The sequence below is a fragment of the Eptesicus fuscus genome, chromosome 6 (assembly GCF_027574615.1).
Source record: "Eptesicus fuscus isolate TK198812 chromosome 6, DD_ASM_mEF_20220401, whole genome shotgun sequence".
Classification (NCBI taxonomy): Eukaryota; Metazoa; Chordata; class Mammalia; order Chiroptera; family Vespertilionidae; genus Eptesicus; species Eptesicus fuscus.
Genome location: NC_072478.1, coordinates 107,703,567 through 107,727,728, shown reverse-complemented (window position 1 = coordinate 107,727,728; position 24,162 = coordinate 107,703,567). Strand labels below are relative to the sequence as shown.

Sequence of the window (24,162 nt, the reverse complement as noted above, 5' to 3'; positions counted from 1 at the left end):
TGGGGCAGCGAACTACAAGCAGGCGGCAGAGAGCTACAGGAGGGGGCAGGGCAGCAAGCTATGGGGGGGGCAAAGAGGGAGGGAGGAGCTACAGGAGGGCGGGGCAGCAGGCAGAGAGCTACACGAGGGCAGCAGCGAGCTACTGGCGCACGGATTCGTGCGCAGGGCTACTAGTAAACAATAATAATGCCCACAGCAAAACACCAGTAATAGTTACCAGTGACTCTTCTCATTTAGTAAAAACAAATCTAATTTTCCCATAGAAGTTAGTTCAACTTAAGGAGCCTTCTCTCAAACCAGCAAGTGACAACTTACCTATTCCAAAAGAGGAGCGAGGCTGCATTTTGTAACTACAATCCTAGTAGGAGAAAAGATACGCCGAGACCTAACTGCAGTGAACTCAAGCAACACAGGAAGAGCAGGCACCAGGACGAGCACATGGGAGACAGAAAGCTGTGTCTAACCGTCCTCCACCTGGACTCCACCCACTGTCGGTTCCAGGCGGGCAGCAGCAGAGCTCTGAGACCACACAGCAGCAGCCAGTGCCCACCCCACTGTGGAGGACTGTTGGTGCCACGAAACTGGAAAGTAGTTTCACATAATAAAGAATCTACATAGCCAAAACCGGTGTGGCTCAGTGGATAGAGTGTTGGCCTGAGAACTCAAGGGTCCCGGGTTCGATTCCGGTCGGGGGCATGTACCTTGGTTGCGGGCACATCCCCAGCGGGGGGTGTGCAAGAGGCAGCTGATCGATGTTTCTCTCTCATCGATGTTTCTGACTCTCCATCCCTCTCTCTTCCTCTCTGTAAAAAATCAGTAAAATATATTTTTTTAAAAAAAGAATCTACACTAATAAGAGAGGAAGATGCAAATTGACCATACCTTCGTGATGCCCACCAGCCAATCAGGAGTGAGTATGCAAATTAACCCAACAAATATGACAGGTTAATTTGCATACACAGGCGCTGAGCGGCAGGATGCTTGTGTCGTCGCCATGGCAACAATGCAGGCATTCCGCACCACCCCAGCCGCTCCGGGCCTCTGGGTAGCGTGGGAAGGCGGAAAGGCGGCTCTGGGCGGAGCAAAGACAGAAAGGCGGCTCCAGGCCAGAGCAAGGGCGGTGCCGGCAGCCAGGGGAAGGAAGGCCCATTCTTGCACGAATCTTCATGCATCGGGCCTCTAGTTAATTGATAATCTTCTAACTCAGCCTCCTCCACAAACGAGACAGTATTGGGGTGCCGCCTCAGAAGTTAAAACACCTTCCTCTCCCTGATAATTACTGTCCTGTGCTGCCGCAGAGCCTCCCCCATGAAGAGCAAGTCTGAGCTGCAGAAGGTGCCCAGCCCGAGCAAAGGCAGGTCAGCCCGCAGGCTCCAGGCCCTCCTTGCTAGTTCAGCTGGGAGCCATCAGGTCTTAAAGAGCTGCCGTCAGCGGATGGGCTTCCTGCCCGCATGTGCCTCGTGCTGCTGGGCTAAGTGGATAGGCAGCTTCCTGTCAGAAGCCTGTGAGTGCCAGCAGCAGACTGACCCGCTCACAGAGACGCAGGACCCAGCTGCATGGCACCATGCGGCCGGCCAGATGGATGGAGCTTATGGAGGGCAGAGCCCACCATGTGCCAGGACCAGCCCAGCAACCCGACAAGGGCGCCACAAACTGGCTGGACGACCTTGGCATCTCTGGTCCCTCCTCTGCCACATGGAGGCACCTCCCTGCTTCACCCCCAGAGCTGGGAGGCAGAGCGAGTGAGACACCGGCTGAATGGGCCGGTGAGTTCTCGAGCAGTCAGCCCTCCAGGGCGACCACAGCCGGGAAAGGGGTGTCCTGTCGGCCAGTGAAGGCCTCGTCAGAGCAGGGACTGTCCTACAACAACAAACCCTGCAGCCTCTCGGCAGCCACGCTGTCCAGAACGGAGAAAGGCTGGCCGTCTGCCCACCGTCATTATTCACATCCAGCAGAAACACAACCAAGGTTTGTCTCCCAGTGAGATGCTCCCGGAAAAGGCCACGGCAAGGCTGTCCCCGCGCGGTGAGGTCAGAGGCTGCGCTCTGTGACTCCACAGCCCCAGAGCCAGCCCCGGTCTGGCAGATGGCCAGTCCGCAGATAAATGTGCAAAAAATAAATACGTGATCGATGTTTCCCCAAATCACAGTCCTTCAGGAGAGGGCGGGGGTCAGGGAGGAGCAGGCACTCGCCTACAGAGGACAGGGAAGGACAGACTGGAAAGAGCCTGGCCTTCACCTGACACCTTCCCAGCTGCAGGCTTCCAGCAGGGAGAGCCACTCCCTCGTCCACTCTGACCAGCCTGCAGCTTGACGTAAACTCCCAACCCCAGGCTCTGGGCACTGCCCGAGCCTAACGGGCACCTTTGTCTCGTGGGGAACACTCCCCGACCCGCGCTGCAGGCTCAGAAACCCGCAGCGTGTCGGAAAGCACGCAGACCCAGCAGGCGTGGCCTAGCCAAGGCCCCAGGCCCTCTCAGCGAGTTCGGGGAGGACAGAGGCCCACCAATGGGTGTGCCCACCTGTCACCTCAGGATGCAGCCCCATCCTCAGCGTGACCCAGAACACCGTCAGGATCTGCTCCCTGCCCCTTCTCCACGCTCACCCGCCACGCACTCTGGCGAGCACCCTGAGGACTACGGGACATCTCCCAGCACACCCACTCCCTCCCGCTTGTGTTTGCACAGGCCACTTCCTCTGCTGCAACGTGCCCCCAGCCTCAGGCCAGAACCAGCTGTTCCGGGGCCGGGCCCAACACACCTGTGTGCTGGCTGCACGAGGCCTGGGAGTGCTCAGAACAGCCCTGCCAACCTGCAGCTGCATCCTGCGAGGACAACACACAGAAAGGCATTTCAGCTGGAGTTGGGAGGCCTGCAGGGGGCGCTCTTCCGCCCACCACTCATGGACAACTGCCCAAACAGGAAGATGCTTCTACTCTTCCACTACCCTCGCCCAGCAACCACTCCGCCAATGAAAAGCCACTGCACTTCCAACTCCGTGTCCTCCAATGGACTCTCCGTCTTCAGATGCCTCTGCTGGCCTTTCCGCTGGACCGGAACATTGCTCCCTCTGTCTCTGGACTTTTAGGTCAAGGCAGTTTAGTGGCCTTGCACCATCAGCCGCATGTTCCAAATTGCAACTGTTTGTTGTTCCTGAATAAACCCACGTTCCTGGAACAAACAGGTGGCTCTTCATTGGTTTAGTCAACACTCCCCAGCACCCAGCACATGCCTGACACCGTAAAGCTCAGGAATGTCTGCCTGGAACAAAGGAGCCATCAGGGGGAGGTGCGGGAGCCACAGAAGCAGCCCGGCCGGGCGTCAGGCCCACGGCTTCTCCCCTGCCCCTCCGCCTCTTCCCAGCAGGAGGCTCAGGGCTCCGTTCAGTAAAACGCAGCAGCACCGGCCTGCAGCTGCCACGGAAGGCGGTGACCAGAAGCGATGACCGCGTAGGAATGCTGGCCCCTCGCCCCCCCAGAGGCCAGCATCGGACGGACGTGCACCTCCACCACCACCTGCCTCAAGAAGTGCTTTCTCCACCAGCCCAGCGGCTCCCACGCCGCCGACGCCTTCTTGGCCCCGCTCCCAGGTCACTGAGCACGGACCTGAGAGCCAAGGGTTTTGTTTTCGCATCTCGTCCCGTCGGTCGCAGACCGGGGGCGGTGCCAGTCCTGCTCGTGTCAGGGGACCCAGGTGCCCCCAGCCCCGCCCACTCTTCCCAGCTTCCGGCGGGGTCTACTGGGCTCCGAGGGAGGACTGTGCTCCCTCCCAGGCAGGGGCCCCGAGGCAGAGAGGCTGTGCTGGACGACTGCACGTCCCTGGAGGCACAGGTGCCCCCAGACACCCCTGCCGCCCCTCAGTGAGGTGAGGATCGCCTCCTGCTGGCAAAGCTGACCAGGCTGTCCGCAGGCCTCGCAGACGCACACATGCAAACACGCAGACACACGTGCAAACACGCACATGCCAGCGCCTTGGAAATCCTCCTCATTTAAAAGAACCCTGAGAGCTGCAGGCGGGAGCTGTGGTCAATGCTTTCAAGGTCCCAGAGGACACTGATGCCGGTGTTGCCAGAAACAGAACCCACTCGGTCTGTCTCCCTCTCCAGTTCCAGAGCCCGTCTTCAGGAAGGTCCCTGCCACATTCCCACCCGGGCAAGGGAGCAGCCTCCTCCCGAGCAGGGCTCATTGGCTCTCTGTGGCCCCTTCAGGCACCTCTCCCTTCAAAGACACAGGTAAGTGCCCTGGCCCGTTTGCTCGGTGGTTAGAGCATTGGCCTGCAGACTGAAGGGTCCCAGGTTCAATTCCAGGCAAGAGCACATACCTCAGTTGCAGACTCAATCCCCAGCCGCAGATGATGTGTCTCTCTCACATCAATGTTTCTCTCTCTGTCTCTCCCGCTCCCTTTCACTCTCTCTAAAAATCAATGGAAAAATATGCCCGTGTGAGGATTAACAACAACAGAAAAGACACAGGTAAGGGACAGAACAGGCAGGAAGGCTTCCATCCAGACTAAACACAGGCGGACCCTAAGAACGTCCATGGCCTTCTCCCAGGAAGCGCGGGGCTGCTGGGTGTTCCAAAGCAGACTCTGTCGTAGCTGGTGAGCTACTTCAACCTTCACCGAGGAGGGGAGACCTCCCTGCATGGCCCCAGGGCCACCTGGGCTTCTCCCGGCCTGCCCCGGGCCGCTGTCTTGTCCTGGGTGCTCATCCTCTCCTCGCCCCACCCCATGGGCTCAGCAGAAACCTCCCCTCTTCACCACGTAACGCTCCCTTCAGATTTCAGCCCAAGATGCCCCCTGCGGGACGCCTGCCCTGCTGCGGTCAGAGACATGACAGTCGGACTGTCTCCTGTCTGAATGCTGACAACCAGCAAACAACAGAGAAGCCGAGGCATCAGCAGGAAGACCAGAAGGGCGGGCGGGCGGGCGGGCTCACGAGGACCCAGAAGGTAAAGCACTTCTCCCTCCTCTCCGCCTCCCTGTCTAAAGAAAACCAGCCAAGACCAATTAAAGGGACCGAGATGCTGACAGCTCCCCCTTCCCACGCCCCGACAGCTCCCGTATGGATGGGCAGGACGGGGGTGACGAGCCGCCACAGCGACTGGGTAATGAAGGGTCCAGTGGTCAATGAGCTCCTCGCAGGAGGAATGGTGCACTCCCCTCGCTGTCCTCCTAATTGGCCTCACACATCAGGGAAATGCATTCCCTAGACTTGTCGCCTGGCCAGCCTACAAGTGCTTTTGGGAAACGTCCAGGTCAGCACTGTCGGCTGCAGCCTCCGCTCCAGGTGACGGTCAGCAGTTTGGAGGCGGGGGAGCAGGCAGGCTTCAGAGCCAGCAAAACCCACCTGCCGCCCAGCCGCCCCGCCCCGCTCCTCAGCAGCCCTTCAGCCCATCAAGCTGGACTCACACTGACAGGTAGGATCACGCCCTTCTGGCCTGACTGAAACCAGGCCAGACTCGGCACAAAGGGACAGAGCGTCCCTGCCACGAGCCCGCCGGCTCCTCTAGGAAATGAGAGGCTTGTTGGCAGAGGGACTCCACCCGCAGCCCGTGCTCTGACAAGGCCCTCGCCAAAACCAAGTGCTCAGCCTGCCTCCTAACAGCCCCAGCACGAGCCCTGCCCGCACTCCCGGTGGCTTCGCTGAGCCTCTGCCTCTGGGACCTGTGAGAGCGCACTGCCCAGAGCAGGTGGCACCCACATGATGGAAATGGGAGGAGCACGCTCCGGGGCCATTAGCACCAGCTCCATTTCAAAGGCAGGTCTCTTCTGAGTAAAAATTCTACGTCTAAGAATTTACCCAACCTACCCAGCACTGCTTAGTGGAGAACTAACACCCACCGGAAACCACCGACATGGCCGGCAGGGGGCCTGAGGGGTCGCAGGGCTCACCCACACTGCAGAGCGCTTGCCAACGTAACTGTCCAGCCACGGGTGCAGCTGCCAAAATCTGGGGGAGACTAAGGGCACGCAGGGTGCAGGGCAGCATTACAGTGTGAGCCCACCTAAAGGGGTGCATAACGCTTGCAGGTGCACCCACATTCTAGAAAGATGCACCAGAATTTACCAGCATTGCCTACAAGGCTGCACGGGGTGAGAGCAGTCTTCCCTGGCTGCCGCTGCCCGTGGGCCTTGGACAAGCTCAGGGGATGGGCTCCTTCCCAGAGTGAAGGCTTTAAGCAGCACCCAGCCCGGCCGGGTGCTCAGTGGTTACGTGTCGACCTATGGCCAGGGAGCTGGGCAGCAGCACTGCTCCCCGCGGGCTGCGTGCTCCCGGGACGACGGTGCCGAGCACCTCCCCTCTCCTCACTCGCCGTTCCCAGCGTTTCTCTCGTAAACGTCTTCGTCCGCCTCTTGCCCACGGTTTACATCTGGTCCTCCTACGGGTGGGAAAGGCGCCTTCGGTCACACCACGCGGACGAGGCCTCCGTCACGCACACCTGGGAAGGTCTCTCCGGCCCGCAGCTTGCCTTTTCTTCTGAAGCCTTTTGAGAGCAAAGGCTTTAAATGTTGGTGAACTCTACCGTCGCCGTTTTTCCATTGGTGGTTCGTGTTTTGGGGTTCTAGGAACTCTGGTTTGCACCCTGAAGTCTGCGCCGGAGGGAGTGCCTCGGCTGTCGCCCTGGCCCAGCACCGGATGTTGAAAAGAGTCTCCCACCGAATTACCACCTCGCCTTCCCGAGACTCAATCACCTCCACCCTCGTGGGTGGTTCCTGAACTTCCCCGTTCCACTGAGCGCAGGTCTCTCCACACCGGGACTGCGCGGTCGTGAGGAACGCAGTCCGGTGTGTCCTGAAACCAGCCACTGAGCCCTGTACCTGTCCTTTGTCAGAACGCTGCAGCCATTCCCGTTCCGGCTCATTTCTATGGAAGTTTCAGAATCGGTTCGTCGATTTCTGTCAAAAAGCCTGCTGGGACTTTAACTGGGGGGCACGTGTGGAGCAATTTCAGCAAACTGACCTCCTGACAGCGCTGGGTGTCCAGCCCACGAAATCAATGCCTCCCTCCATTTATTTTACCGCTAGGTTATCTGTAATTTCTCTCAGCAACCGCTTCCAGTTATCAGTGTACAGATCTTACACAGACTGTGTTCACTCATCCCCGAGGATTTCGTGTTTCTGGTGTAAGCAGGATGGACTTCCACGTGCTGGCTGCCAGGACAGAAACTAAATCAATGTATGTGTGCTTCCTCGGGTCCTGTGACCCTGCTAAGTTCACATATTCAGTGGCTTTTTATCGATTCTGTGGGATTTCCTGCATCAATACCTCGTCACCTCCAAGCAAAGAAAGGCTTCTTTCTTCCTCTGCCAGCGGGTCCCCTGCCCGCTCCCCTGCCCATGGCGGCCCTGCTCGGGCCCCACCTCACACAGAAGCACGGACGCCGCGCCCAGCTCACCTGGAAGCACCTGCCCCCACCAGCGCCTCAGGCTGCCGTTTAGATGCTGCTTCTGCACCCACTGAGATGGCCGGGGGTCCCCTCCTTCCACGACAGGGTGAGTGCATTAACTCCCGAGGACAAGCACCTCACTCCGGGTGAACTGTCCTCCATTTTGCCCACCAGCCTCTCGGTTACTTCTTTCCCCAGTGCCCCAAGCATCCTGCCTAGGTTGGCACAGACACGTCGAAGGGTGCCTCCTGGTGCCCACCTTCATCCAGTGCCTTCAAGTCATTCCCCCAACAGACCACACTGCCCAGAGGCGCGGCCCAACCTTCACAGTCCACACCCCGTCCCCTCCGCACGCCGCCCTCCGCACTGCTGCCAAGGAATGGCGCAGGCACCCTTCACAGTCCTGGGATGGAACAGCCAGGACCAGACTCGCCTCCCTCCTCCCCATCAGAGCCCGCCTGACGCGGCCTGTGCCCATTCCCTCACACCCACGGCTCTGAGGCAAAGATGAGGCCCACCTGCCTGGGCCCCGGCCAGGTGCTGGAGACAGGTGTCGGCATCCCCAAGGTGGACAAGCTGCTCTGGCAGATGCGGGGCTCCCCTCCAGGTCAACAGTGGTTACCCACCAGCCAACGCGTCCACCCCCCAGTACCTCTGGGCTCCTAGGGATGTAAGAAATCCCAAAGTGGGAGGCGAGTGACCACTGTCCTGCCCTCCTGAGCCCACTTCTTCGTGGACGCCTTGGGGATTTGGGCTCACCAGGTGATCTCTGTCCCGACATGCGGCCACAGAGCCCCTGCAAACCCAGGAGAGGGGCGGTCCCGTCCAGAGGCGCTCCACGCAGAGAAGGCTCACTCCGAACGTGGGCTCCCAGACCCCAGGGGTGTAGGAACGTCAAGTGGCTGGTCAAGAACAGAGCAGGTGGCCCTGAGGAGTGGCTCAGTGGGTTGGGCATTGTCCCGTGCACCAACAGGTCACCGGTTTGATTCCCGGTCAGGGCACATACCCGAGGTGCGGGTTCGATCCCCCGTCAGGTAGGGTGCAGGAGGCAACGGATCAGTGTTTCTCTCTCTAAAATCAATGAAAACATGTTAAAAACATAAAAAGAACAGAGCAGGTGGGACAGTCAACAGTGACCGGGTGGCCACCCAAAGGCAGGCAGGACTGTCAGACCGCAGACCACCGCCACTCCCGCACAACCAAACCTGGTTTTGGCAGGAAGTCGCCTGGGGGCCGGCAGTGGGCCAGGAGGAGCCGCAGGCCTAAACTCAGGGCAGCTCGAGGGCTGGGCAGCTCCTGAGGTCACTGGGAGCCAGAATCACGGGGGCAGGGGAGGGGGACGCCACCTAGTGGTGACAGCTCTCAAAAACCCACAGAGGCACTGGACACCGACCAGAGCCTGGGCTCATGACATGCCCCAAATGAGTGGTCTCTGTCCCAAAATAATGACAGACAGCACCTTCACCTAAAAGCTAAACAGATTCAAGCCCAGCAGGCCGAGCCGAAATGCCCTCCAGCCCCTCGAATCCCTGCTTCGGGGCGTCTCCCAAACCCCAACTTGCTGCTGGCAGAGCCGCTGATCATGCTTCAGGGTAGTGGGTCCTGAACTGGCATGCAAAGTCGTGTCTACACGCGCACATGCAAACGTGTGTTGTCGTGAGGAGAAAGTCTGTGACGTCATCAAACTCTCAAGAGACCCATGAGCCCTGCTGGGAACCCAATGTTCTAGAAAAGCCTTTCCATTTACGGATGGGGGAGCAGAGGCACAGAGACCACCCCACACACGGGGGCCAATCCGGGGCCAGACAGACATCCACCCACCTTTGCAGGCTCTGAGCAGCCCTCCGCATCTCTGAGCACTGGACCCCGCAAGGGTGACAAGAGGCGACCAGCTGAGACCGTCGTGGCAGATGTACCCCCCCAGGTGGCATCACCCTCAGCACACACCTCCCAGACAGTGCCGTCTCCCCTCGGACACCCTCCTGCAGGGACCCCGCCTGCAGAGGGCCCGGCGTGTCCCTGTCCTACATCCCGCTGCCATCTCCCCCTCCACACTCAGTGCTCCCTGCTCAGCATCTCTAAGTGCCAAAAAGCAGCAAGAGATGGCCAGCCCCTCTTCACGGTGTTCAAGGTCACCCCAAGACTCAAGTCCAGCGCGTGGACGGGCTGACCGCTGGGCCGGGGTTCAGCCCAGGAGTCTGCATTTGTGCCACACTCCCAGGTGGTTCTGGTGACGGCATCCTCTCAGCACGGCTCTGAGACCACCGCCTGCTACACGGCACACGGACCCTCTCAAGTGGAGCACGCACCGCGGAGGCGAAGGCCTGCCCCCAATGCCCAGTGAGGACAGGAAAGGTGAGCAGCAGAGGTCCCCGAGGGGCCCCAGAGGCGGCCCAGACACAACCAACCACACAGCACGGGCGAGAGCACCGGGCCTCGCCGCGGGGAGGATCTCCTGCCTCCCAGCAGGCAGCCTCCCAGGTGCAGGCAGTTCTAAGTCACCGTCTTACACCCCAGAGCGCCACGAGCAAGCACTGCATTCCCTTCCCAGCGACGGGAAAATGGCCGAGGGAGCACGGAGCGGCTGCCCTTCCCTCCTGGCCATGGAGCCCCGGGCCACGGCCTGTGGGCCGGACTGACGCTGCGGCTGAGGCCCACTGGGCGCTCAGCAGGCTGGTGTCACCCGCCGCTGGGGCCTCTGATCTCCTGCACAAGAGAGAAGTCACGGAGGTTTCTCTCCTGACGAGTGTGCCTGAGGCAGGCGGGGAGCTTTCGGGTGAGTTAATAAGCCCAGAGAACAGGAGGAAGCATGAGACACGTGGGCCCTGCTGGGCCGCCCTCTGTGAGTCTGAGTTCTGCAGGTGGAGTTCAAGAGGAAACAGCAGCCCCGTCTGTCCTCTGACTCAGAGACGAAAGGAAAATGAGGAGGACCTGCGAGGCGTGGACAGCTGGAGCCCGTCATGCCAGCGGGAGCAGCTGCGGGCTGAGAGCAGCGATCCCCGCGCAATCACAGGCAGCTCTCTAACAGGGCTCCCCCCTCGGCCAGGCTCCAGGAGACACTGGGAAACTAAGGCCTCAGAACCATGCAGCAGGTGCACAGCACGAGGCTCCCTAACACCACAGACCCTACCCGGGCACCAGGACTAATCCAGATGACGAGCTTTCTGCCCCCCCGCCTCCCCACCGCCGTCAGAAGGGGGCAGCGAGGCAGACAAGGCTGCTAAGGCGGTGGTCTGGGGGTGCCAGGGGCCCGGGCAGCAGCAATGCTGGAGAAAGATGCTGGAGAAAGATGGGCAGTGCCCCTGAAGGACAGCTGGGGTAAAGATGCCCGTCCTGCCCGTCCTCCCCACCAGAGGACCAGGCCCAGCTCGGCCCCTCAGGTCTGGGCCCGGGAGGGCCGCCCGGCAGCCCCAGCAGCTGCCACTCTGCCTCCTGCCGCACTTGCTGGATGGTCCATCAGACAAGGAGGGGAAGCCGCTGCAAGGGCCTGACTAGGACAACCACCCTCTGTCACCGTGTTTTCCTTTTCACCCTAAACACAGCCCACTGCCCCTCATCACGAGCACCTAATAGGAATGAGCTCCCCAGAAACAATCACTTCCTCAGTCCGTACCAGAGAAAGTCCTTCAATCCAGCCCAACAATGCAGGCCAAACACCTGCCACTCCTGGCTGCGCGTACGCAGACTTGTTTCCAGCCTAAACCCTTCACTGCGCACTCGGGATCGCACGCTGTGAGCTTGCTGGTTCTCTCAGCAGGACCCGGCTGGGGGCCAGGGTGAGAGGGGGACTAAAGCGCAGCACGTGAGGGCAGGTGCCGAGGGCAGACGTCACACCATGGCCGCGGTGAGCAGCCTGGCCAGCTAAGCCACCTTGGGCAGGAAGAGCTGGGCCAGCCCACCCCGGTGTCCAGCCCTGCCCGCCTCGTTCCCACGTGAGGATGCTATGAAGACCGGGCAGGGAGGGGCACCGACTTCCTGAGCTGCCCGAGGAAGAAGCTCCCAGCAGCGCTGCCAGCGCCTCTGCTGGAGAGGGGGGGAGGCTGGGCCCATCTGCCAAAGGCGCTAACTGCGCCGAGAAGGGGACACCGGCGCCAGCCCCTCCGCCTACCTGATGCTCAAGCCCGTGCTCTGGTCCAGTCTCTCCCAGCTCTGCAGCTTCGCCAGCAGCCTCTGAAAGACACGGAGGGTGGAACCCAGAGCACCGTGCCCCACCATCTGCTTTGCAAGGGCTTCACAGCCCTCCTGCTCTCCCTTCACCCCCACGCCCCACCTACTGTCTCCCACCCACCGTGCGCCCACTGATTTCCACACCAATTGTCACCCCACGAAGCCGACAGTGATGCTGCAGGCTAAGTCTCCCTCCTTTAGAGCACGGTGGGAACGTCCGTCCGAGGCCGCACTCAAAGTTCAGTAAGTCTGGGAGCTTTTTCAGACCAACGTAATTTCTAAGTTGGTCAGTGGATGTGGCTGCGAGTGATGTGTAAACACCCAATGGCCCTTGGCAGAGGAAAGGGTCCCACCCCCGCTCCGGAGGACCCCGCCCTTGGCCCGAGCTAAAGCAGAAACGCGCCCCCTCTGCCCCAGAGCAGACGGGCTGCTTCCCAATCACTGAGGCTCCACTGCACGCCTCACCTCGCTCCTTCCCGCTCCCACACATCCTGTCAGAGCCTGTCAGGCCGTGAGAGGACGGGCCGGGGAACAGCCTGCTGGTGGTCCTGCAGCTGGCTGAGCCCCAAGGCCCTGCTGCCTCACTCCATCTTCCAGGGGCTCTCAGGACCCCCAGCCACAGGGCAGACGAGTTAAGCCCTAGAACCAAACCCCTCCCCTGACGTGGCGGCCAGGCCCCACGGCCCCACAGCAGGAGGGAGCCAGCCCTGAGAACAGGAGGTGGTGGCACCTCCCCTGCCCAGCACGCCCACAGGCTGGCTTGCCCTGTGTTTCACACAGCTGCTCCTCCCGAATGTAACCAATGTGAGGGCAGACCCAGGCCTCTGACCTGCCACCTGCACCTGGAGCCAAGCACAGGGCTCTGAATGCATTCACTCCATCACTCAAGTATCCCCTGAGCCCCTACTAGTGCCAGGCATGGCTTGGCTAGCACTTCCAGCCCTACAACCAACACGGTTATTGCTCATCATATAGGTGAACAGAGAGGTTAAGTAACTTGCCCAGGGTCACACAGCCAGCAAGCTTCCATGGCAGGTTTAAACTAGGCGTGTGATTCTAGAGCCAAAATCTTAACCAATTTCAAAATAAACTCTGTCCAGAGAAGAAACTGCTCAGCTCCAGGGCTGTCTTTTCAGGCTAAGTGCCTACAAGAGCCAGCATCTGAGAGAGGCGCTCTGCCCAGGCCCCGGGATGCCTCAGGCTGCCTGGACCTCCTCTGGGCTCAGGGGTCTGGGACTCTGAGAGGGAGAGCTCCACACCATTCTCACCCCTCTGGAGACTGGGCAGTGGTGGCACGGTCTGTGCCGGCAAACCGGAGAGGTGGGGCGACAGAGTGCCGCCACGGGAAGCCATGCAGGACACAACGACTGGGGCCAGGAGCCGCAGGCCTAAGTTTTGGTCCAAACTCATGAGCACTGGACAACACAGAGAGTTTCTGGGAAGCTCAGCCTCATCTGCCCACAGGTCAGGCACGTTTTCAGCACCGACAACTTCCACAAACGCCACCTGTGATCCCGACAGCGGACACAGGGAGAAGACTCAGCACAGGTGCCCTTCAAGTCCAGGAGTGGGAACAACGTTCCTTCCACGTCTCACGCCAACAACGTTCCTTCCACGCCCCACACACCAACGACGTTCCTTCCAGGCCCCACATGCCACAATGTTCCTTCCACGTCCCACACGCCAACGACGTTCCTTCCACGCCCCACACGCCAACGACGTCCCTTCCAGGCCCCACACGCCACAATGTTCCTTCCACGTCCCACACGCCAACGACGTTCCTTCCACGTCTCACACGCCAACGACGTTCCTTCCACGCCCCACATGCCAACGACGTTCCTTCCACGTCTCACACGCCACAATGTTCCTTCCACGTCTCACACGCCACAACGTTCCTTTCAGACACCATCCGTGTCAGCGTTCCTATTACTACTGTGGCTTAGAACTGCACAGATGTACGAGCTCAGAGCCCTGTGGTTCCATAGTCTGAGCACAGGGGCCTCACTAGGCTAAAATCAAGGTGGCAGCAAGAGGTTCTAAGGGAAGAATCTACTTCTTCTTTTCCAGCTCCCAGAGGTGCCCACAGTCCTTGGCTCATGGCCCCTTCCTCCATCTTCAGTGCCACCAGCAGTGGCAGGTGAAATCCTGACAATCGCACCAACCTCCTCAGCCTCCTCTTGCCCGCCAAGTCCCTGTGGCCACACTGGCCAGCTGATCAGCACCCTTAGTCCCCTCTGCCACCTATGAGAACAGACTTGCCATTCTGGAGGTCAGGATAGGACCATCTTTGAGGCCAGCAGTCTGACCACCACACCAGCACAGTGGCCTCCCTTGTTGAGGTGAAACACCCAGAGTTCTCTTGCAGCCAGGCCCCCCCCTCACCCCCAGGAAGTAGCTCACCAGCTCAGGCCCTCACCTCCTTCTCCAGCTCCAGGTCAACCAAGTTTTCCTGCATCTTCTCCTGACGGCTCAGCTTCCGCTGCAGCCCCTCCACTTCTTCCCTGAGCAACCCGTTGGTCTCTCGCATCTCCCTGAGGGGCAGAAATAAAGTCACTCACACGCCATGTGGCCTGGAGACGAGCCCAGGAGCCCAGGAGCATTGGGCTGCACACTGGAACCCCTGAGAACTAACCCATGGAGGCTACCAGCCACCACCTGCACCCGCCCCACCGCCTGCGCCTGACTCACCGCAGATAGGCATTTTCCTCCTTCAGCTGCTTCAGCTCCCGCTCCATCTTGGGCAACCGCACCAGCTCAGACTTCATGTTCTTCACAATCGCAGAATCCTGCTCCTGCAGGAACAGCTTCTGCTCCAAATCCTGGTTGAGGCCAGGGACAGAGAGGAGAAAGTCATGGACGCCATACTGCCCCAGGTCTTCAGCGACCTCCGTGACCCAGTCCCCTTCTCCGGAAAGCCTCCCTGCCTGCCCCGGGCGTGCCTCTGTGCTGGGGCTCTGCGTTCACCCCAGGGCAGTGCCCACAGTGGAGCACAGGCCAGTGCCATGCTGCTGTGCTGGGCTGTGCTGCCCTCTGAGGCAGGAGCCGAAGACACGTCGGGCCCAAGGACACTCAGCAAAGGCCCTGAACAAACACCAGTAAAACATCCGCTCCCCGTGCGGGGCCTGCTCCGCTGCTCTAACACACAGGTAACGACTGCGTCTTTTCCACGGGAGGACAGCCTTCCTTCACCATCTCGAGGTCTCTCAGGACACAACGGAGACAGCTGGCACCCATGAGGGACAAGTCACAAAACAGCTAAGAGTCTGAGACCAGGACCACATCAGTCAGCCATTCAACACACACCAACACGAACGGGGCCCTCTGTGCCAGGCACTGAGTCACACAGCGGGGCCAGGCGACGCAGATGGGATCTCTGCAAGGAAGAGCCTGGAGCCTGGCAGAAAAAACAGGCATCAGGCATGTAAACCCCGAGAAGTGGGCCAAGGGCTGCAGGAAGGAGGATGAGGGGCAGGAAAGAGGTAGTGGGGCCCTGGCCAGTCTGGCTCAGTGGATAGAGCGTCAGCCTATGGACTGAAGGGTCCCAGGTTCGATTCCAGTCAAGGGTACATGCCCAGGTTGTGGGCTTGATCCCCAGTAGGGGGCATGTAGGAGGCAGCTGATCGATGATTCTCTCTCATCATTTATATCTCTCTCTCTCTCTCTCTCTCTCTCTCTCTCTCTCTCTCTCTCTCCCTTCTTCTCTGAAATCAATCATACTAATAATAGAGGAATATGCAAATTATCCGGGACGGCGTCAGGACCGTTCACCAGGGTGGGCAGGACTGTGGGGCCAGGGGGCGGGACTTCAGGTTTCACGCGATTTCGTTCCGCTCAGGCAGACTCCCCCGCAGCCCTGCACCTTCAGGGGAACGGGGAGGCTGACAGGACGGGGAGAAGACCCAGCCTCGGGGGTAGCCGCAGCCCACACCCCCACCGTGGGCACCCACAACAATAGCATGTTGGCGACAATCCGTCAGCGCCCCCGAGGCACCGGGGCCTGTGGCCCGCTGCTGCCAGGGCCCCTCCGCTGGGGCCGGGCACGCCTCTCCTCCCTACAACTCCAGACCCAGGTGAGGCAGGCCCGAGGGCCCCCCAGGGTCAGACCCATCCTCCTCAACAGCAGCAGAAAAGCAGCGGAACCATCTCTGCAGCAGCGCAGTCTCTGTAGCAGAAGTGCACTGAACCTCGCCGGGGGCAGCAGCTAAACCCGCCCTCTTGCCCGCCTGGCCCCACCCTGGCCCAGCCCCCGCCCCGCTCCAGGAGATTGGAGCCCCGCCCTGAGCACGTACAGCTGTGAAACGGCCATGTACAATTTAAAGAATGGCGCCAAGCAGGAAGGTTTGACAGTTACTCCCCCTTCGGCCTCACCGCCCCTCTAGCACCCCCCTGGCCAGCACCTCCAGGGACGACCACCACTGCAGGGCTGCTGCTGGCCAGAGCCCTCCCCTCCCAGGCCAGCGGAACCCTCTGCAAAGCTTCCATAGCTACAGTTCCAGGAAATAATCATGCCCTCCTCCCCCAATCAGCACCTGCCACCTGTGAGGGTACCTGTGCGCTTAAAAATAACAATCCCTTCCCATATAGGTATCACTTACTTGATGAAACATTTCTAGGTTTATTAGCTCAGAACCTCCTCCTGACAACCCAGTGAGGTAGGTGGAGAAGAGATTACAAGTCCCATGGCATATGTGTATGTATTCAGAAATGAAGCTCAGAGAGGAAGAGCATCAAACCCAGTGGTTCCCAAGGTGCAGCACATGCCCCACAGGGTGGGTGGGGGGGGCAATTTGATTTTAAGTGGGGGCAATTCGAGAATGAGTTAACAGTGAATTTTTTGCATTTCTTATGGTTCTAGGGGGCCTCATCTACAGCGTATCCTACATAATAAAAGGCTAATATGCAAATGACCAAATGGTGGAATGACTGGTCACTATGATGCGCACTGACTACCAGGGGGCAGACACTCAACACAGGAGCTGCCCCCTGGTGGTCAGCGTGCTCCCACAGGGGGAGCACCGCTCAGCCAGAAGCCGGGCTCACGGCTGGCGAGCAGTGGCAATGGTGGGAGCCTCTCTGGCCTCCGTGGCAATGCTAAGGCTGTCCGACTGATGGCTTAGAGGGCCTAAGCCATCAGTCAAACATCCCCCCAAGGCTCCCGAACTGCGAGAGGGCGCAGGCCAGACTGAGGGACGCCCCCCCCCCCCACCGCCAAGTGCACGAATTTCGTGCACCAGACCTCTAATAAAAATATATTTAAAAAAAAAAAAAAGAGGTAGTGGGGATGTATGAAGTGGTGAGGGTGGGGAGAAGGCTGGGAGGAGAGACAGGTAAGCACAGTAGCCACAGAGAACAGCCTGTGAAAGACCAGAGGCGAGAGAGAGCAGGGAGGCAAAGAGCTGATGGGGTGGAACAGCTGGGGAGGGAAGCAGACAGGAAGAAGCAGGGAGGCAGCGGGAGGCAGACCAGGGGGCGGGGCACAGAGGGTGGATGTCACTGTCAAGGCGGCGGCAGCCACCCGGGGGCCTGCCGTCACTGTCGGCCTGGCAGGGCCCTCCCTCAGTGAAGCAGCACAGCCGAACGTCAGAGCCAGCGCCTGCACTGAGACCCCCACCCACGAGCCGGACGACCTCTCCCCGCGACGGATCCCTTCCCGCTCACACCACCTGACTATCCTGTGTTCCCTTGCCTCCTGTCTCCATCCTGGGAGGGAGTGTGTCTCTCTTCCCTGTGGATCCCTCCCAGCTAGCAAAGCCTGGCACACGGGAAGACGGTCAGGGTAAATGGCACCGGGCGCAGCAGCCACTGTCCCCATATGCCATGAGCACAGCCCAGCGCAGAAGCACCTACGGACGGAAAAGGAGCTGAAACCACCCCTGGGACACCTACCACGGTCCAGGGGCTGAAACGGAGCAACTCACCTTGATTTTCTGCTCCTGCTCTGCCCTGGCTTCCTGGCCAGCCTGGAGTTCCTGGATCTTCTCATTAGCTTCCTGCCATTTTCTGTGAAGAGAAAAGTGGATCCCATGCAGAATGTGGTATGTGGTGACAGGGACAGAGAGGAGAGTCACGGACCCATACTGCCCCAGGTCTTCAACAATCCCCTTACCCTAAAGCTCTCTAGTGCAGACACACATACACACACTGACACATATGCATGCACACATACTCGTATGCACATGCACTCACACACATTCACACACATACATGTACACATACACTGCCCACACTCCCCTCAGGGACAGCCCGAGTCTGGATGCTAACCCCTCTCCTCAGGACAGGCTCGGTGGGGAGCCCAGACCACCAGCCAGATCCCCTCCGGCTGCAGCACCCCGTTCTCCAGCCCCACATCTGCTCACACGGCAGCTTTGGCTGCTGGCCCTGGCACAGCCACAGTGGGGACCTACTCCTGGCGGAGCGTGACTCCACCAAGTGGCCACAACTCTCCCTCAGCAACATCTGCGAAGACAAAGGCCAAATTCTTCAGGAGTCTTCAGGCCTCTGACCTCAACTCCGCGAGTGAGTTTTCCCTCTCCGTGCCTTTGCTCAGAAAGCAGTCTTCTGGGAATGTTCTTTACCACCCGCCTCCCACCGGCTGCAGATGTCCACCGTGGCCTTTAAAACTGAGCTCCAGCCTGGCTGCTGTGGCTCCGTGGTTGAGCATCGACCTATGAACCAGGAGGTCACGGTTCGATTCCAGGTCAGGGCACATGCCCAGGTTATGGGTTTGATCCCCAGTAGGGGGCGTGCAGGAGGCAGCCCATCAATGATTCTCTCTCATCATTGATGTTTCTACCCACCTCTCTCCCTCTCCCTTCCTCTCTGAAATCAATAAAAATATATTTTTTAAAAAAACGAGCTCCAATGCAATGTCTTCTCCAAAGCTCCCTCCATGGCTACTCCCTCCTCGTTCTCAGGACATTGAAAACGACACTCTGTTCTGACACTCTATGTGGTCCTGGCCTCAGAGGCCTCAGGGTCTGTCCCCAAGAGCCCAGGGGTGGAGAGCACCTGAAGGGCACCTGTGGAGCCTCGGGGCTTTGGGACACACAACACTCGTGGAGGCTGGTTGGCACCCGCAGGGGGTGCAGGAGAAGCCTGTGTCGTCCACACAGTTCACGTCGGATACCCAGCTCAGCCCTGCCCACAGCAGCAGGTGCGCAGGCTCCACACACACTCACCTGAGCTGCAGCTCCAGCTGCTCCTGCAGCTCCTGCTTCTCGGACTCCAGGCCCTTCAGCTGCATCTCCTGGTTCATCACACTCCACTGCAGCTCCGAGACCCTGCCCTTCAACTCGCTGATGGTCTGAAGTGGGCAGAGCACACAGCGTCCCCTGAGGCCACCGGCTCGCGGGTGCATGGGAGCCTCCACAGAGAAGAGATCAAAGGCCCTCCCAGAGCCTGGCCTTCCATCCCACTCCCGAGGGCAGGGACAGAGCCATCTGCTCCTTCAGAGGAATGACCAGAAGCCCCAGAGCACCCGCCAAGCCAACCGTGAGTCTCCCAAGAGCCCACAGGAGAGGCTGGGTCACGTGACAACAGCCTCAGGAGCAAGAACTGCTGCCGGCCAAGACGGGCCCCAGCCTCACACCCCCATGACAGCCCTTTCCACGAAACACCCACACACCACATCCCATCACCTCGCACCCTCCCCAGTCCCTGGCGTGCTCTGCACAGCCCTCCCTGCACACCTTGCCCCCTCCCCCAGTCTGGAGCTCCTTCCCTAACCCAGTGAGCCACCTCCCACTGTGCTGAAGATGCCACTGGAAGCCACAGCCAGGCGCCCCCAAGACGCCGGACACGGGGGACTGAGGCTGTCCTCAGATTGACACCACAAACATCACACAGAATGGGGAGCTGCCAGAATGCCATGGTGACTGGAGCGCTCCCAGGCCAGAAGTGCCAGCTACAGCAGCCCTGGGAACCAGACATCAACCCAAGGGGTCCTACAAGCTGGGCAAGAAAGAAAAGGAACTGACAGCTCAGCACAGAGGGTGACACCTGGCAGTCCCTGGGCACCCTGCAGACAAGGAGGCCACCGCACTCATTCACCAGTCACCCGGGACCACTTACAGGATCAGCAGCACCACCCCACATCCTTCCGGGAGGCTGACGGGGGCGACACAGGCCAGCGTCCTCTGCTCCACTGACCTGCATGGTTTGCTATTACAACAGCGACTACCAATCTGGGAACCACACGGAATGAAGGCACTAAAAATACGCTCAACAAGGAGCACATCCACCGTGTGGTGTGGGTGAGCCAGGCCATCAGGAGGTGCCTGGAGAGTGGCGAGCACAGGACCCAGGGCACCGAGACAAGAGAAGGCAGTGGGTGGTGCGGGTTGTAACTCTGCATCGAGCGACTGGAAAGGCTCCTCAGAGGAGGTGAAGAGTAAGAGAAGCGACCTGCGTGGTCCTGCGTCCCAACTGGCCACGCCCTTTCCCACGGTGGGCCCCATTTGGCATCCACTTCGCACCTTCTGTGGTAAGGGTCTCCCCCTCTTGCCCTTCACTGAAGGGCATGCAGGACCTGCCTCCCCGGAGACCCCCACACCTGCCTCCAGAACCCAGCAGGAGGGGGAGGGGAGGACAGGTAAGCACAGCAAGGGGGGGAGGAGACTCTTCTTGAGGCAGATCCCCTCCCCCTCTCCTGCCAACATCCGTGTCAGAAGACAGATGTACAAACATCCTTAACATGTTCTCCGGTGTGGCCAGGGCAAGAACAGCCCGGGCTTCCAAAGCTGCCACGGGAGACAGAGCACCCGTGCTCCATGCCACCTCCCTGCCTCCTCCCCCCCCCCCCCCCCCCCAGCGTTTCCTCTCCTTCCTCGCAGCCTGTGATCCTGAGCAGCACAGCGCAGGGACGGGAAAGGTCAGAGGAGTCCAATTTCCACCAGCATCAACGCTTGGGCTGTTTCTAAAATGGAGACAGCCTTCACTTGATGGAGACGAAAGGACACTACAGTTCATTGACGCTCTGGTTTCAAAGGTGCTCTCAGATGCCAACAGAGACACACACACACACACACACACACACACACACACACGTGCTGACACACACACACAAGCACATGCTGACACACACACACACACACACACACACACACACACACATACACGCTGACAATCAAAGAAATGCAAACGCAGAGGCAACTACCTACACCTTCTGGGAGAAAACAAAACAAAACATACCAGTGTACCAGTTAATAATGCGGATTTTTTTCAATAGATGGAGTTACACATATGTTGATATACACTGAGTGGCCAGATTATTATGATCTCTGAATGCATAATAATCTGGCCAGTGTATATCCTATATAATAAAAGGCTAATATGCAAATTGTCCCCTCGACCAGGAGTTCGACCAGCAGGCAGGCCAGCCAACCACCCATGTCCCCTCCCCCTGGCCAGGCTGGCCAGACCCCACCCATGCACGAATTCATGCACCGGGCCTCTAATACACACACACACACACACACACACACAGAGTGGCCAGATTATTTATGAAGAAAAGATTATTATGGGTTCAGAGATCATAATAATCTGGCCACTCAGTGTATATGCAATTTGATATGTATGCTATTTTGTTGTATTGACAAGTTTCAAAACTTCATATGTCAAATTTTCTGAAGGTGTTAACATCATAGATACTTTTACACTTAAAAATGTCAAATTTCGTGCCCAAAAAAAGAGCATTTGCGGGAAGTTTTAATTCATTATTTTGAAGAAAAGTGCTGCTGAAAGTTATCGTATACTTCGGGAAGCTTGTGGTGAACATGCTCCATCTCAAGATACTTGTGAACGCTGGTTTAAACGCTTTAAAAGTGATGATTTCGATGTGAAAGACAAAGAACGTCCAGGTCAACCGAAAAAGTTTGAAGACCAACAATGACAAGCATTATTGGATGAAGATGCATGTCAAACTCAAAAACAACTTGCAGAAAGATTAAACGTTGCTCAGCAAATAATTTCTGATCATTTACAAACAATGGGAAAGATTTCAAAGGAAGGAAAATGGATGCCACATCAACTGAACGAAAGACAAATGGAAAACAGAAAAGTCATCAGTAAAATGTTGCTTCAACGGCATGAAAGAAAGTTTTTTTTTGCATCGAATTATGACTGGTGATGAAAGTGCATTTATTTTGAGAATCCCAAACGCACAGAATCATGGGTTGATCCAGGTCAACCATCAAGATCGACTGCAAGGCCAAATCGCTTCGGAAAAAAGACAATGCTCTGCATTTGGTGGGATCAGGAAGGTGTGGTGTATTATGCGCTTCTAAAACCAGGTGAAACCGTTAATACTGATCGCTACCGACAACAAGTAATCAATTTGAACAACGCTTTGATTGTGAAATGACCAGAATGGGCCAGAAGACACGGCAAAGTAATTTTGCTTCATGATGACGCACCATCACACACTTCAAAACCAGTTAAAGACACGTTGAAAGATCTTGCCTGGGAAGTATGAACCCACCCGCTGTCTTCACCAGACCTTGCTCCTTCAGATTACCACTTGTTCCGATCGGTGGCACACGCACTTTCTGAGCAGCACTTCAAAACATATGAAGAAGTGGAAAATTGGGTCTCTGAATGGTTTGCCTCAAAAACAAGAAAAGTTCTATTGGGACGGTACCCACCAATTACCTGAAAGATGGGGGAAATGTGTAGCTAGCGATGGACATTACTTTGAATAAAGCACTTTTGATGTTTCTCTTGAAATTATTGTTTTGATTACAAAATCCGCATTATTAACCGGTACACCTGGTACACAAGAATTTCCAGAAAACCACACCCCCATGCCAGGTGAGACCCAGCGGAACGAGAACCCGCAGCCCGGGGCAGCACGAGCGCAGGGACCACTGCGACTGGGGCCCTCAACCCCCTGCAAGGAGTGACTCCAATGAAACATTCAAGGGCAGCAAAAAGCGGCAGGCACGCAGCTCTCTACTCACACGTGTCCGTGTACAGGGTGTGCGTATAAAAAACCAAAGCATCTGAAACCGACAAGAAACAGTCCCACCAACCACTAATAATCGTGACTGCAGAGACTAAAAGGTGCTCAACGGAGTCACTGAAAACCACAGAAGGGACAACCGGCGGCTTTGCTGTGATGACAATGGAAAGAACTAGAGGCGCAGAATTAAAGCACCAAACGCGCCCCCTCACCTCGCCGGCCTCGGCCAGGCCATCCTCCTTCTCCCGCAGCCGCTTGTTGGCGGCGTCCAGGCTCTGCTTGCACTGCCGGTTGTGCTCCAGCTGCTCCTTCATCTTCTCCTCCGCCTCCGCCTCGCGGTCCTGGAGCTGCCGAATCCGGGTCAGGAGCTCCTGGTTGCGGTCCACCTCACGCTGCCAGAGGGAGGACCTGGTCAGCATGGTCAGGGCAGGGCGGCCCCACCGGCCTCCCTCGGGCCAGGCCCCCGGCCCAGAGAGCACTCAGCAGGAGCCCGGAAAAAGCGGAGTTCAGGGCTCTGGCCCAGGGGCCCCCGGGGGCTCTCAGGTGTGTCACCCAGTGTCATCGTCCAGGAGCCCATCTGCAGGGAGGAGATGAGGGTGAAACCCCACGCTCAGACTGGACCTGGGAAAGAAGCCCCCGGGCTCTGGCAGCCCCAGCTTTCACTGACTGCACACAGGCTACCGTTACAACAGCTGGCACGTGCGACCGGGCGGGACAGGTGGCCTGCAGGCAGGAGCAGCTGACCCAGGGCCTACTCTACCACCAGGGCACCTTGTCTCCCGCAAACCTGCAGAGCCACCCTGTACTCGACCCTCAGGGCAGCGTGGCCTGGGCTGGTGAGGAGTGTGCGGAACTAACACTCCTCCATCCCTGGGGTCGTAAAGGCTGACCCGGCCATGGAGGTGGTTCCTTTCAGCCTAAGAAGCCAAGGGACTAGAAAGTGGGACTAGAAAGTGGAGGAAGCCTGGTTACATGGAGCAGACACCGCGGCCTCGGACCTCTGGCCAGACAGCTGAGCTGCAGAAGGTCCTCCAGAGTCTGCCAGGTACTCCAGGGCTGCCTTCCGAGGAGGCCCTGCATCAAAGGCACCTGCCCCGTGCAGCAGCGAGGTGCTCTGGCTGCACCCCACAGGCAGGTGTGGCATCTCCACTCGGCGGCCAGCCTGAGCGCACATGGGCAGGTCCTCAGACACCAGCATCTCACCATCTAATAGCTATTTCCAGGCCGGAGGGGTGAGATTCCCACCCACCTGTTCCGCCCCAACCCCACCCCCCACCCCCCACTCACTGCCAGTAACAGTCCTGAAAAACCACTGTAGATGCCCAAGACTCAAAGGAGCAATTTAAAAGCCACGGACTCAGAGGCCCCGGGTCACCGTCAGCCCGTCTACAGCGGGAGGGAAGGCCTCTCGGGGGCCCGTGTTCAGTGTGGGCCCCAGGACGAAGCCCAGTCAGCCCTGCCCTTGGATTTCCCCAAGACGTTTGGCGACCCTGCAGCCACCCCTCACTTGTTCAAATGGTTCCTGAGCACCTTTAAGGTGCCACAGCCAGTTCTGGACACGGGGGGTCCAGGGCAGTCAGGACAGGCCCTGTCCTCACGGGACTCAGGGCCCAGAGAAACGCCAGCAGCTCCACATCCCAGTCCACTGAGAG

The 24,162-nt window shown here is 58.6% G+C and overlaps 1 protein-coding gene across 1 annotated transcript in view; it reads right to left on the bottom strand.

Annotated features, from left to right (window-relative positions):
• The window catches only part of MAD1L1 (mitotic arrest deficient 1 like 1), a 148,170-nt gene that overhangs the window by 116,338 nt on the left and 7,670 nt on the right, over positions 1–24,162 (bottom strand). The window contains exons 4-9 of the mRNA XM_054718261.1: positions 22,723–22,902; positions 18,732–18,856; positions 17,472–17,553; positions 14,242–14,372; positions 13,970–14,084; positions 11,495–11,556 (exon numbers count right to left, since the gene is read on the bottom strand). Coding sequence (XP_054574236.1) covers positions 11,495–11,556; positions 13,970–14,084; positions 14,242–14,372; positions 17,472–17,553; positions 18,732–18,856; positions 22,723–22,902 — 695 coding nt within the window. The remainder of the gene's footprint in view (positions 1–11,494; positions 11,557–13,969; positions 14,085–14,241; positions 14,373–17,471; positions 17,554–18,731; positions 18,857–22,722; positions 22,903–24,162) is intronic.